Genomic DNA, 14,543 nt, shown 5'->3' on the forward strand with positions numbered 1-14,543 from the left:
ATCACCACTTGACCCCTCAACTCTTTCTCTGGGTGTTGCCTTATCTTTTACAGCCCGCAATAGCTGACCAAGAGAATCAGATTCAAATCTGGATTGATCACCTCTGAAAATAAAGACTGGGCCATACCTTGTCTTCAGTGACCGTCTTCTGAATGGCATTATTTAACTCCTGGGTTAGGAACTTCCCCTGAACATCCAAAAAGCTGATTCCCTGGGACTCTGAGATGTCTACATCAATCTGAAAAAAAATAAAAATAAAATTACGGCTTTTGAATTTTTCAAGGAAGGAATTTTTATGACAGTATTACCAGCAGTTTAAAGTAAAGGCCCTGTCACATTACATGATTTTTCCAGAGATTTTAAATCGCAGACTTGATTTACATTTAGTGAGTCAGAATGTAATTGCGATCTGCTCCTGTGACTGCCAGTTGCATCATTTGACATCCCCAGCAACTTAAACTAAGCAGACTGCACCTCATCCTGACAAAATCAAATAGGTCTGTTTTTATCTTAAGTTGTAGGGGTGGTCTCTGTGTATCTGAGAGCTGACATACAAACAGCACACAGCCAGAAGTGCAAGGCATCTACTGCAATGATGAGGAATAAGGAGCGTGGCTGTTTTAGACCCTGCAAACAGAAGAGCAGCTTACCGTCTGATGTCTCAAGTTTTATGCACCAGGAAAGAATGGAAAAAAGTAAAGAAGGCAGAGATAGCGACTAAACTTGTCATACCTGGAAATCATTCTAAAAGCACCAGTGTGGATAAGCAGCATGTCACTGGTTATCAGAAAAAAGGCGAGCTCACAATAATTTGGAACTATGAAACAGGGCTGAAAAGTCGTTACGAAGTCGTGTAATTTGTCATGTCCTGCCATTTCTAATTGTGCAATCTGACATCTTCATGCGGTGGGCTCAGCACTGCAGTCATCAAGGTTGACATTTCCTCTGACTAAAAATCATGCAATTATTTTTTTTAATAATTTATAACAATTTCTGCTGATATGTTTGAGCTACTGGACACCTGAATTTCTCTGAGGGGATGAATAAAGTATCTGTCTATCTATCTATCTCACATAGTGCCTTTCATTATCTATCTATCTATTTATCTAACAATCTCATATAGTACCTTTCATTATCAATCTACAGTCGACCTTTGACATATGACCGGCCTGACATGCGAACAACTTGATTTACGACCAAAATTTGTGTTTTGATTTAAGACCAACATCTTGCGTTACGACCCGAATGCGGTCACGTGTATCCGCTTGTGTGATTTTAAACAAACAGCCGAGAGCGTTCGTAAGCGTCAGTCGGAGTCCAGATACATGTGTTTGTGGACGTAATTTCGGTCAGTGCAGTGATTTATCTATATATATAATTCACTAAGACCATGGCAAGAAAGACGCATAATTGCTAAGGAAGGAAGAGAAGGTAACGAAGGTAAAGAAAGCGATTGTTAAGGGATGTTAGCTAGCGGGCTGGCGCGGCACATGATGATGTCATCAGGCTTAGTCAGCACCGGCTTGCTTTGGAATGTATTACTACAGCAATTCACAACATGGCCAGCTTGTCACTGTCATTATTAACTTGAGAAACAGCAATCACAATCAAAATGAAGAAGGAAATTGTATGCGGAAATATGAGAGTGGCGTTTGTGACTGATCTCGCTAATATGTACAGCATGTCGAAATCCACCATCTCGACAATTTTACAAAGAAAAGATTTGCATAAGGAGGCTCCTTCTAAACAATAACCACCTTCCGTTTCATTCTCCTCCTCCTCCCTTCCTGCAGCCCAAAGATGTCAAATTAAATGGTGAGTACATTATAAAATTGTTATTTCTGGTAGGCTAGGCACTTTTTATAACTTTTTGGTTAGTACATTAGAAAAATTATTGGTGTTTTGGTAAATTATGTGCATTATACAACCCTTTTTTATTATGAAAAGGTTAAGTAAGTGTTGCTGTGGGAGGTTCAGAGCGCATTATGGGTATTTCAATTATTTCTTATGGGAAAAATAGTCTTGACTTACAACCAACTTGAGTTACAACCAGCCCTCACGAACGAATTAAGTTCGTAAGTCAAGGGACCACTGTATCTATCTATCTATCTGGTTCATCATGTTAAGCCAGAATTCTTCTTTATACTGTATATAATATTTAATTGCCAAGTGTTCACTAACCTTGGTATTTTCTCAGAGAGGTTTATTTTATAAAATGGAATTGTAAAGTATTTAAATGTACTGTAATTCTATAGCAATTGACTAATCATAGAAAACTATATTGTGAAAATGAGAACAAAACTGAACAGATGCATTTAAATTAAATATAAATTAGTAGAACAAAATGACTGGCTTCAGATTTTTTTTTTTTATATCACTTCATTTAGCAAATTTCTTTTCATTTAGTGGAAGAGAGGCTCCTACTTGAGTTTAGTCACCTAGGATTGTTGCTAGTCAGAGCACATATATACACCCAGCAGGCAATATAGCAGTCTTTAAAGAAATGACAGCACAGAGCAAGAGTGTCAGACATGTCCTTCTTTAGTTAGTGAAGCAATTAAAGTGAGAGCTCAGGGACTTTACAAGAGGTCTGATTGGTAGGACATGTCCAACAATGAAAATGAAGACTTCTCATCTGCCAAAGGCTTCATGAAGAATGTAGATTAATGTAATAAACAAGAAGCCACCGTGACCAAAGCACAACTGTAGTGGGAAGCACCTACAGCCGAGTTGTGAACAGAATCAGAATTATTTGTACAGTAATTGAACATCATAGCATTGGAGCTGCTTATAACATAACACAACATCACATACAAATGACATAAATGGCATAAGTAGAACAGCATACATTATAAACAGTGGCAGAACAGCACAATTACAAAGGAGAAGGATCTGAGGGAAGTGTTTAGAAGCCATTAAGAAGGTAAACAGAATGTCAGGTTATATAGCACGATCTGTGGAGTACAAGTCACAGGAGGTTCTGCTCAACCTTTATAATGCACTGGTGAGGCCTCATCTGGAGTACAGTGTGCAGTTTTGGTCTCCAGGCTACAAAAAGAACATAGCAGCACTAGAAAAGGTCCAGAGAAGAATGACTAGGCTGATTCAGGGATACAGGTGTTGAATTATTAGGAAAGATTAAAAGAACTGAGCCTTTACAGTTTAAGCGAAAGAAGATTAAGAGGTGACATGATTGAAGTGTTTAAAATTATGAAGGGAATTAGTCCAGTGGATCGAGACTTGTATTTTAAAATGAGTTCATCAAGAACACGGGGACACAGTTGGAAACTTGCTAAGGGTAAATTTTGCTCATTCATTAGGAAGTTTTTCTTTACACAAAGAGCGATAGACACTTGGAATAAGCTACCAAGTAGGGTGGTAGACAGTAAGATGTTAGGAACTTTCAGAACTTGACTTGATGTTTTTCTGGTAGAAATAAGTAGATAGGACATGGCGAGCTTTGTTGGGCTGAATGGCCTGTTCTCGTCTAGAGTGTTCTAATGAGGCAGACACATGGGGGTGCGAATTTCATTATTTATTTCCTCTATTGAGTTAGTTTTACAAATGTTTGGTACAAGATGGACTCTGGTCACTGTGGACTGCTTATGCTCTCTTAAACGAACGTCGAGCTAATCAGTGTAACTTTTACATTTGCTGTGTTTTTATTTAATGAACAGACTACCATTGCCAGTTCTAAAGACTGTTCTGTTCAAATGCAATCAGTGCATTTTCGTGACACGGTGGCAATTTGCTGCAGCTGTCTTTCTTTTTCTATACTTTGAATGTCCTCCCAGAGGCCCCTGCACGTGCTGATACTTTTGAAAGTGCATAAAGCACACAGGGATCAGATTTTCAGAGGTCTCCGAGTTTTTCACTACGTGTGGTCCCGTCTCAGAGCTTGCCGTCGATGTGCACATGCCCAGTGTAGATGAAGATCACTAGCACATGCGTCTCAGGTGTTTCAGTATGGACCCTGATACTTTTGTAAATGAAGTGAAAGCTACGGTGTGGACGAAGACAGTTTTGTACAAATAGTACAAATGTGGTAGAGTGGATGTAACCTTAGTTACATGTTGTTACACGCATCTGCCTGATGTGTCTCCTACAATTCTCCTGTGGCATTATGGGAAAGGGAATGAATGTTACAAAGTCTTTGATCCATCTTCTTTACCTTCTCTTACCATGAAGGAGAAATATCAGGAACTGCTCCCCTTTTGGAGTCAGCCTTTATAGTCTGAGCACAACAGAAAGTTGACGTCCGATAGTAGACCATGACAGTAAAAGACACACTGGTGGTGATGTATGCATATTTTTCCAATGCACTGCCAAATTTCTTGCCAAAGACCAATGTAAACAGAATTTAATAAGTACTGTACCTTGAAGTTTTTCACCAGTTGTTGGGGACTGACTTTTATGACAATGTCATAGTTTCCTAAATTGCGTTTCAGCAGCTCTTCATAGGTGAGCTCAAATGTTACTTTGCTGTGTGCAGCAACGGTCACAGACACTTTAAACTCCTCCAGCTTCCTCCCAGAGACCCTACAAACAGATAAGAGTAAACAATTACATGATCCAGGGTACTGTGCATTGAAGCTGTGTGTCACTTTGAGGAGACGTTTCACAGAGTCTGAATGATGCCACAAAGCAATTAAACACAGCAAAACAATGGAAGGACCCTTTCCTTGCCCGATTTCAATTTACACCTACCTGACAAGGCCAGCACTTTCTCCTCGCGCCACAGCTCGGTCATACTGCTGCTTGGCTTCCTCCTTCTTCTTTACCACTCCCACATACGTCTTTCCTTCCATTGTCCTTCAGAGGTAAAGACAAACAGCTTTCAATGGATTCAGCCCACCACTTGTATGATGTACCTGTTAGCTGTGTACCTGAAAGCAACCCCTGCTCCTAAACCCAGAAGTATCCATATTTAGACCAGCAGAGGTTACGAGCGTCTCATGACTTCCAACAGCTGACCGGACTCTGCTCTGTTTCTCAGAATGCTATAAGCCTTGAAGCCATACATCCTGGGGCCAACCAGGAGATACCTTCGTGTTAATTACAGCAAGTGATATTTAGGAAGAACAGCTCACCATAATTAATGAGCCAGTCTCATTTCAAGGGATTTACAGTTGATAACTATGACAGTATATTTTGGGTTTTAGGTACACGAAAGACTGAAAGCCATCCAAATATCTACATGCTTCAGTAGTCTCAGTCACATCCATGCTACAATATACTAACAAACCATTGCTCAAATAATAATTCATTGCTCACAGAAATACTGACAAAGAGAGAAAAAGGGGGCACTAAGCAGAACCAGTAATTATAAGAAAATATGAGACCAAAAGATATTGAAAAGAGAATTTATTATTTAATTCTAAATACAATGAATATGATAATGTACATACTTAAGTGAAAATAAATTGAGCAGACTAATATGTAAAGAGTAACAAAAACAAATAGGACAACATCCAAAATTAGTATATAATCTCTCACTATATAAAATCCAACATACGTCTGTCTGTCTGTCTGCTTTTCATAAGAGAACTACTTAACGGATTTAGATTGGGTTTTTTTCTAGAATTTGCTTGAACAGTCAGTCATCATCCAATCCGCCATATCCATTTGCTTGAACATTCTGGTTGATTGCACTAAGAATCATAGTTCGCTTGCATCAGTGATTTATAAGTTCAAAGCGAAGACAGAGGGGAGGAGGAAGCCTGACGTTAGGAGTGGGGAGTCAGTTTACCTCTGCGCCCATTTTCGAGTATACCTTCGAGTATATTATTGCATTTGTATTGTCTCATATAATATAATATATATATATATATATATCCACTCATGGGAGGCAGCTAAAGAGCTTGACCGAGGACAATTCTGAATCTGACCGGTATGTGGCAGAGTGCAATGATTCGTTTTCTCGCTTCCCTGCAGACCATTTATGGGAAATTCCACCTGGCCCTGGTGATGTCACTTCCGGATGTGAACCTAGTGAAGACGACCTTTCCGATCCCGGCCCCTTTGATGTCACCTCCTATTTTGACCTTGTGGACTATGGCCGGCAGCTTGTCCTGGCCAATACCCCCAAGCCGCCAGGTGAAGCCCTCCCTGCAGCGTGGAGATGCCCCAAATTCCAGAAGGGCATCATGGACCTTAGAGTTTTCCTTCACCGCCCTGCTGGATACCATGGGGGCCACCAGAGGATGCTGCAGGGGGGCTCAAGGACGTGTATTCTCTGTATAGCCCGGAAGTACTTCCCTGTCACAAGGATGAAAGAAATAAAGTACTTCCGGGCTGAAAAAAAAGAGGAGTTTTCACCTGACCCGGAAGTGCTGGGTAATCACATGGACTGAGGGATCAGAAGCACTTCTGGGTCAAGGACTATAAAGGATTGTGGGAAACCCCAGAGCATTGAGCTGAGTTGGGAGGAAGGCTGACAACGCGTCTGGGAGTTGGAGGATAGTGATTATTGATTGTTTATTGAGTATTGTGGAGTGGAATGGGTGCTTTGTGTATTTTATTATTATATTAATCATTTGGACTTTTATCTGGTGTCTGGTATCTGGTCTGAGGGTTCAAGGGGACAACAGTGCCCCCTATCTGTCACACCCTTAAAAGCCTTTACCTTTCCCCTACTCCCTCAGTTCTGTGTTGGACTCTGATTTGTGCACATCAGTGCTATCATCTATTTGTTTGCAATTTTGCAGCCAGGAAATTAATATACGGGTGGCTTCCCAAAACCTTGCTATGGCTCATGATCAAGTTTGTGACAATATATATATGGGACATTGCCCTACCGGGACGCCGGGAGACGGGAAGGACTGGGAGAGGGACAGTATTTTCCCCAGAACGTGAGAGGGCAGCCTTCTTAGGTTGCATGGGGGCCACAGAGCCGGGATGCTCAACCCTGTGGGAGGAAGTGGCCACCACCAGGGGATGCCTGGACCATAGACATAGAATTACTAGACAGCGCATGACCAGCAGCATCGTACATCAACGTCGCTGCCATATTGCGAGTGGCACTGCTGTGGAGTGAAGTAATGAATAATGTGCTGCTTGGGATTGTACAAACCGCTGTACGCTCCAAACCAGACCCCTGGGGATTACATTTCATAGGTAAGGCTGAACAATTGTTTTTGTTATATTTGGCCTTTAGAAAATCCCGTTTTATAATCTTAACTTTAGCTACGCCAGGCTAAGCTAGCAAAGCTATGCAATCATGTGCTCAAGTGAGCCTCAAAACAACGTTTTGGCTAAACATATTTAGTCACTAACTATGTAGATTGTTGTTAACTGTTAACATTTCTCAAACTTTGAAGGTTTCCCAAATGATGGCATCTGAGTATTTCCTGAATCCGCTGTAGTTTAAAAATGTTAAATATCCGGTATTTAAATTCTTATAGAAGGAACAGCATCTCCCACGAAAAGAATCTGACAGTTCACGTGCAGACTTGCATTTTTCTGACGACATATACAATACAATTTATTTTTGAATTGCCCAAAATCACACCAGTGCCTTAATGGGCTTTAACAGGCCCCCAGCCTTGACTCTCTAAGAAGACAAGGAAAAACTCCCAAAAAAATCTCTTGTAGGAGAAAAAATTTGAGAAACCTTAGGAAAGGCAATTCAAAGAGAAATCCCTTTCCCGGTACGCTGGTGTGCATTGGGTGTCAAAAAAAGGGGGTAAATACAATAAAATACACAGAACAAAACACAAGTAATCCTCAATACAATATAATAGTGCAATAGAAATATGACAAGTACAGAGCAGTAGATCAAATAATATGACTTGGATTTGTTTAGAGTCCTGGGCATAGAAATAGAATTACTAGACACCGCAAGACCAGCAGTATCGAACGTCAACGTCGCCGCCATATTGCGAGTGGCACGGCTGTGGAGTGAAGTAATGGATAAAGATGCCTCACGCATGTGCTGCTTGGGATTGTACAAACCGCTGCACGCTCCAAACCAGATCCCGGGGGATTACATTTCATAGGTAAGGCTGAACAATTGTTTTGGTTATATTTGGCCATTAGAAAATCCCATTTTATAATCTTAACTTTAGCCCTGCGGTGGGCTGGCACCCTACCCAGAGTTTGTTTTCTGCCTCGCATACTTTGCTGGCTGGGATTGGCTCCGGCAGACCCCCCGTTACCCTGTAGTTAGGATATAACGGGCTGGATAATCTTAACTTTAGCTACGCCAGGCTAAGCTAGCAAAGCTATGCATTCATGTGCTCAAGTGAGCCTCCAAACAACGTTTTGGCTAAACATATTTAGTCACTAACTATGTAGATTGTTGTTAGCTGTTAACATTTCTCAAACTTTGAAGGTTTCCCAAATAAATCCACCTCAGGAAGCAGTGGGAGGTCAGGTAGCCCTTAGACGGGATTTTGAGAAAGCTGTCCTGTAATGTGTGCCGTGCTAGTTTGGTACCAGATACTGTACTGGCATCATATGATCAAAGCTACCACTTGCTCACATTAAAAAACACAGGAGGTTTGATGATTCTTTCATAGGGTATAGTCAAGGTGGTCAAATTAGCTGAGCGTGTTATCCGACAGTCGACATTAGGGCAAGCTGTCAGTGCATCTTTGATCAATCAGTTTGTTCGGGCTGAGATTGGTTCAGATGATGTGTTTGTTTCTCAAGGAGCACATTGAGGAAACACATTTTGAAATTGACAACCATCATTTTATGCTCATGTCTTTAGTTGTGTCTGTCTTCCACAAACTAAGGCTGCACCATATTGCCAGACTGAATACTCTCAAATTACAGAGTGGCAACACACGGAAACAGTTCTGTTTCAAGGATTTTAGATCTTATCCTGTATATATTTAAGTAACCACATTGTGTGTGTGTGTGCGAGAGAGAGAGAGATTGAGAGAGGAATGAGTGAAATGTTTTCAGAAATTATTAAGCCAGTTTGTGTACAATAAAATTGTTTATTTTTGTCATTGAGTGTATCATTTCACTGTTAAAAGAAAGACCAGACTGCCAGTTGCAGTCTTACTATTTTGACTTTCAGACATTGGTCAAGTTTTCATCTCAATAATTAATAATAATAATACATTTTATTTAATAGGCGCCTTTCTTAGCACTCAAGGTCACCTTACAATAAAATTAAACAACATTAGTAAAATTAAAACAAGAGAATGATAAATCAAAAAGCAATATATAGCAAACAAACAGAGATAACAGGCAGTAACAGTGCAAAAGTCACAATTTGTATGCCAGTTTGAAGAGATAAGTTTTGAGTGTAGTTTTAAAATGTTACTGAATCAAGCTGACTTATATGAGAGAGAAGAGAATTCCATAGTTGAGGAGCACTATGAGAGACGCTCGAGCTCCCATAGCACAGAGTTTGATGTGTGGTACAGAAAGTAGAGCTGCAGATGAGGATCTGAGTGAGCGAGAGGAGTGTCAGTCTGGAGGAGATCAGTGAGGTTGTGGAGAGCTTTAAATGTTCAGAGCGGTGTTTAGTATTGAATTCTGTAGTTAACAGGGAGTCAGTGAAGTTGAATGAGAATAGGTGTAGTATGTTCAGTGGATTTAGAACAGCAGGTTATTATCCTGGCAGCAGAATTTTGAAGAAGTTGTAAGCGATGGATACGTTTTTGTGGTATGCGAGATAGAATAGCATTACAGTAATCTATACGTGAGGTCACTAGGGCATTAACCAATACTTCAGTACTGTGTTGTGTAAGAACAGGACAAAGTCTAGAAATGATTCGGAGATGGAAGAAGGCAGTCTGAGAAATGTTACTTATACGGGAGGAATGATTTAATAATTATTATTAGTATTATTATTATTACTAGTAGTAGTAGTATTTAATAATTGCCACTATTAGTGTATAAATGGATATAAATAATTGCATTTAAACGATTCACCAAAATCTGTTGTATGTAAACGATACTGTTTTAAACGTTATTGTTTTTTCATATTAAAAAACGGTTTCCACGTCTACCTGTATTAGTTTAAATGGCACTTTTGCCACTCGCAATATGGCGGATGTGCTGACATATTGTGTGTGGACTGTGCAACACAGTGAATGCGGTATCTACCTATATATGTCTATGGCCTGGACAGCTCCAGAATGATGGTCGACAGCACTTCCACTACAACAGGAAGTGCTGTCAGATGAGGAGCTGAATCGCTATGCAGCACATCCGCCACACTTATTTACTAGTATACTAATTTTTTGTCCTGCCCCCACATTTTTTTTGCTACTCTTTGTGTGTTAGTTTGGTCAATTAATTTTCACTTAAATGTGTACAATTTTTTTTTTTTTTTATATATGTGTTGTTTAAATAATCAGTTTTCTTTTATACCTTTTAGTCGTATTATCGTTTTTATTATAACTAGTTCTGCTTACTGCCTCTTTTTTCCTTCTAGATCCATACTGCTACATTTTCATTTAAAAACAGCATTTTTAAATGAAAACAATCTCATTCTCACTATCATTTTTAAGCTCATTTGTAAAAGTATCACTGACCAAAAATGTATATTATGCAAATGTACCCTGTGGTGGATGGCCGGGGCCCCTGCCCGGCCGGGACACCTTCACACTGGAAGGACCCAGGGAGGAAGGGTGGACAGAGCATTACCTCCCCCGAAGCGCTAGGTGGCAGCCCTCTTGGGTTGCAGTGGTACCTTGGGCTCCCGCAGGTCTCCATGAGAATTGGAGATGGATATAGCTCTGTTTGGATCTGTAGGCGCCGCCAGGGGCACCTGCAGTTGCTGGTGAGCCCTCATGGACAGTTCTTCCGCCACACCCAGAAGTGCTGCCAGAAATGCATCAACGAGCACCTGGCGCACTTCTGAGTGCCTTATAAAAGGGGCCAGCAGACACTACCCTGGGAGCCAGAGTTGGGAGGAGGGAGGTGAAGCTTGCTGGGAGGAGAGGAGGGGAAAAGAAATTGAAGAAGAAGAAAAGAATTGTGCATTGTGCTGTGCTTGGGGACTCTGTTTGGCTTGTGGGAAATGGAGGAAGGAGTTTCCCACGAGAAAAATAAAGTTAAAAGTCCTGTGTACTTTGAGTTGTGCCTCCGTGTCGGGTTGAGGCAGCTGGAGCGCCCTTTAAATGCCACACCCCCTACAATGGGCATGCACGTAACTTTGTATAATGTTAATGTTTATCCCGGGTGGAACTGAAGAGTCGCATGGTGTGTGGGAGGAACGATCTCCTCAGTCTGTCAGTGGAGCAGGATGGTGACAGCAGTCTGTCTGTCGCTGAAGCTGCTCCTCTGTCTAGAGATGATCCTGTTCAGTGGATTCTCCATGATTGACAGGAGCCTGCTCAGCGCCCGTCGCTCTACCACAAATGTCAAACTGTCCAGCTCTATGCCTGCAATAGAGCCTGCAACTTATTTTTATGTATTTATTGAATAATTTCGTTGTTAATAATTTTTGTCTTCTATTCTAAAAATGTTGTGTATTGTTTCATGAAACTATTATCATAATATGTACTGTAAGTGGATTAGTAATTACCTAGTCAGGATATACGGGAGGTTTGACGGTGGTCAGAATGGCGGCATCAATTAGTGTGCTGGCCTTGCACCCCGGCTACCATGTATCAGCCAATTAGAGTATGCGTACAATTCTCTTATTAAAGCTGACAAGCGTTTCAAGCATCAATAGAACTGACCTCTCATAAGACCAGAAGAGCCCTCTGTGCCCTCTTCTGAAATGCTGGACTCAGCTGTCAATGTTTGTGTTGCGCAACTCTGAGATCAAAGTGACAGGTGACACTCAGCCCCTTCTGCAGACAGGCAGATGGTTATTTACACAAGATGTCCAGTTTAGTAGACACCACTGCCTACATGTGCCAGCCGAGTTAGTTATTTAACCTTTTTGCCCACCCACATACAATGGAGAAAAACAGCGGGGATAAATGAAGTGAGACATTGTGCTGTCTACTGGCAGCCCTCTTTTAGTTGTTAACTTCTCCAGACGCATTAAACTCTCTCTGGTCTGTCATCAATCAGACACATCCACTTCACTTGACTTTCTTTTGGAGTATTCCATCACAAAGACAGCACCTGTAAGGCTGGGCTCATCAACCGACAGTTTTTCTTCGATGACCCAACATCATTAGTACATTTAACACACAGACATCACCAAACAGCTCCTGGAAGGGTGCAATGAAATCAAACTCAAAAACGTGTACTCACATGCTGAAGTTGCTGATGAAGGCGCTTTTAGGAAGCTCCACATCGAAGGTGACTTCTTTGGACACAGTGGCTCGGTTCGCTACTCGGCTGACCATCACAGTGTACGCATATCGAGACGTGACTTTGCAGTCCACATTGAAGCTGTAGATGTCAAGATCACCCTAAAGGTGTGCAGAACATAAATACAGAATATTGGAGAAGCAACAGTCATGAAGGTGCTCACAAATCACCTAGAAGACAACATCCCAGTCAGTAAGCAGAAGTCAATACCTAAAAACTGAAGACTTCCAGTGATGCTTCCCAAACATGAAAGATGTTGGGACATATCTACATCAATGGTGGGAGACTTTGCTGGAGGGGACAACTTTATTTAAGGTCTTTTCACGTTGCAAATAAAAAACTAGAAAATTTGGTCAGACCTTATAAAATCCCAATTGGCATCAGTAGCTATTGATGCCTGGGTTCCAATCTTTTCCTTTATTTCCCATTTCATCGGCTTATAAAAATGATTTTATTTTCTGGATGTGTGAGATGAGGTTCCTGAAGAGGATAAAGGCCTGAAAGTTGTCACTGGGAGTCCACTCACCTGCCTTACTAAACTCTTTGTACTTAATTGGCATACAATAAAAATATATCAGGAATAAAGTTTCCAAAGTTACCTCCTTCACGTCCCTCCGTGGTCGTGCAGATTCGGATGCTTTCAGAGTCCACAGACCAACAAGTAGAATCCCAAAAATGAGCTTCATGACTACTTGGGGTCTTCTTTCCAAATGCCACAAGAAAACAGTGCCAGCAATTGAGGGGGTTTTATTTAATCCTGTATGTAGAATGGAGTTAATGATTTGCCAGTTGCTTTCCCAAACGAACTTTAAGTAAATAAAATAAAAGATTTTGGAATGTTTAGTCTTGCCCAATGGTTAAAAAGTGTTTATTTAGTTAACAGCATTTAACTTTTAAACTACAGTTAAAACCAGCCTGTATTTGTCAGAGTACCTGATATGCTATTGTTAAGCATTAATGATATTGTGTTACAAAATCAAAAATACATTTTTAACAATGCTACAAGATTTTGCTTTGGCTGGCAGCATGACATGGGGGCAAGCACCACTATCTATTAGCGGCAGTGGCAGGGTTGACCCCTGATGTACTATAGATACTTTATTTGTGGACTTTGTGTGATCATCCTTCATCCTCTTGAATTTCCTGTAGGTACTCCACATTCTTCTTACAAACTGAACAATTGCACAGATGTTATAATAAACAAACAGTGAAATATACGGCTTGAAGACAACTTGGGATGGGATTTACCTGTCCACAATCATTGTTTTTGACTTTGGAAGTTGTGCTATCCTACTGCTTCATTTGGATCTATCCCACCCCAGTATGACCGGGTAGGGGAGGTTCTGCATAACAGTAACAGTGTCTGTGCAGTGGAATGATACCACCGGGTGAATACAGTACGTGTTAGACTGGTTCTTCCTGAGCCCCACTGTTGTGAGAGTACATACCGGCAATCAACAATGGAAATGTTACTTCCAGAATCGATAAATGCACGGCCCCTAATTGGGTTAACCACTACCACACCTGTACGCATAAGGGAGAGAGGGTTAGTAGAGGTCAGAGAACAATGCCTTCCTCTCTGGCACCAGCTGCAGTCCATCGGTTCATCAAGATGTGGACAGTTGGGGATGATGTGACCCACCTCGCCGCTCTTGAAACAGTGCAACAGAGGTGGGTATTTGTCAGGGTGACGGATTCTGTGTCTCAATACATGAGCCACAACCCTTTTGGGGTTTCTGGTGATCATTGGGCTGTTCCAAACACTTGACTTGCCTCACCATCTGAAGTCACTCGAAAGCCTCACTTTGTAATTCCATATTTTGCCACAATTAGCTGTGGACCGTGGACTTGTCAGGGAAGAAATTCAGGAAGAGCATAAAACTAACTCCAACACCTCCTCAATGGTTTTTGGTCCATGGTTTGAGCCAGCATCCGAGTTTCCCCAAGAGCCTCTCGGGGCTTAAGCACCACACCTGACACTGCCTCATCTGCTGGTCTGCAGTAGCACAATATCAGATCAGAATCTCAACCTTGAGCTGATCATAGTTCCCAGCCAATGTCGTAATAAGCCCTCTGAGCCTCAACTGTTAGGAATGGGGCCAGTATGTGTGCCCAATCAGTACAATCCCAGTGATGACGTAACACTGTATGTTCATTGGGACAGAGCAGCACAAATACCTGGGAGGGCACAAATGATTGGTCTTCATGGAGAGCCATCCATGCAGCAGGATGAGCCTCCAACACAGCAAATTGGGTCTGCTGATTGCCCACCTAAACTCGCAAAGCCTGAACCTCACCAGATGCATGAG

The 14,543-nt window shown here is 41.4% G+C and overlaps 1 protein-coding gene across 49 annotated transcripts in view; it reads right to left on the minus strand.

Annotated features, from left to right (window-relative positions):
- LOC120540417 (inter-alpha-trypsin inhibitor heavy chain H3-like) overlaps positions 1-14,237 on the minus strand; it is a 95,133-nt gene extending 80,896 nt beyond the window's left edge. For all 49 annotated transcript variants that reach the window (XM_039771207.1, XM_039771203.1, XM_039771204.1 and 46 more), the window contains exons 1-6: positions 14,208-14,237; positions 12,834-13,040; positions 12,175-12,335; positions 4,708-4,812; positions 4,377-4,539; positions 128-238 (exon numbers count right to left, since the gene is read on the minus strand). In XM_039771207.1, coding sequence (XP_039627141.1) covers positions 128-238; positions 4,377-4,539; positions 4,708-4,812; positions 12,175-12,335; positions 12,834-13,040; positions 14,208-14,222 — 762 coding nt within the window. In that variant the 5' untranslated portion in view covers positions 14,223-14,237. The remainder of the gene's footprint in view (positions 1-127; positions 239-4,376; positions 4,540-4,707; positions 4,813-12,174; positions 12,336-12,833; positions 13,041-14,207) is intronic.
- Between the last annotated feature and the right edge of the window lie 306 nt (positions 14,238-14,543).

Source organism: Polypterus senegalus, chromosome 12 (assembly GCF_016835505.1).
Source record: "Polypterus senegalus isolate Bchr_013 chromosome 12, ASM1683550v1, whole genome shotgun sequence".
Classification (NCBI taxonomy): domain Eukaryota; kingdom Metazoa; phylum Chordata; class Cladistia; order Polypteriformes; family Polypteridae; genus Polypterus; species Polypterus senegalus.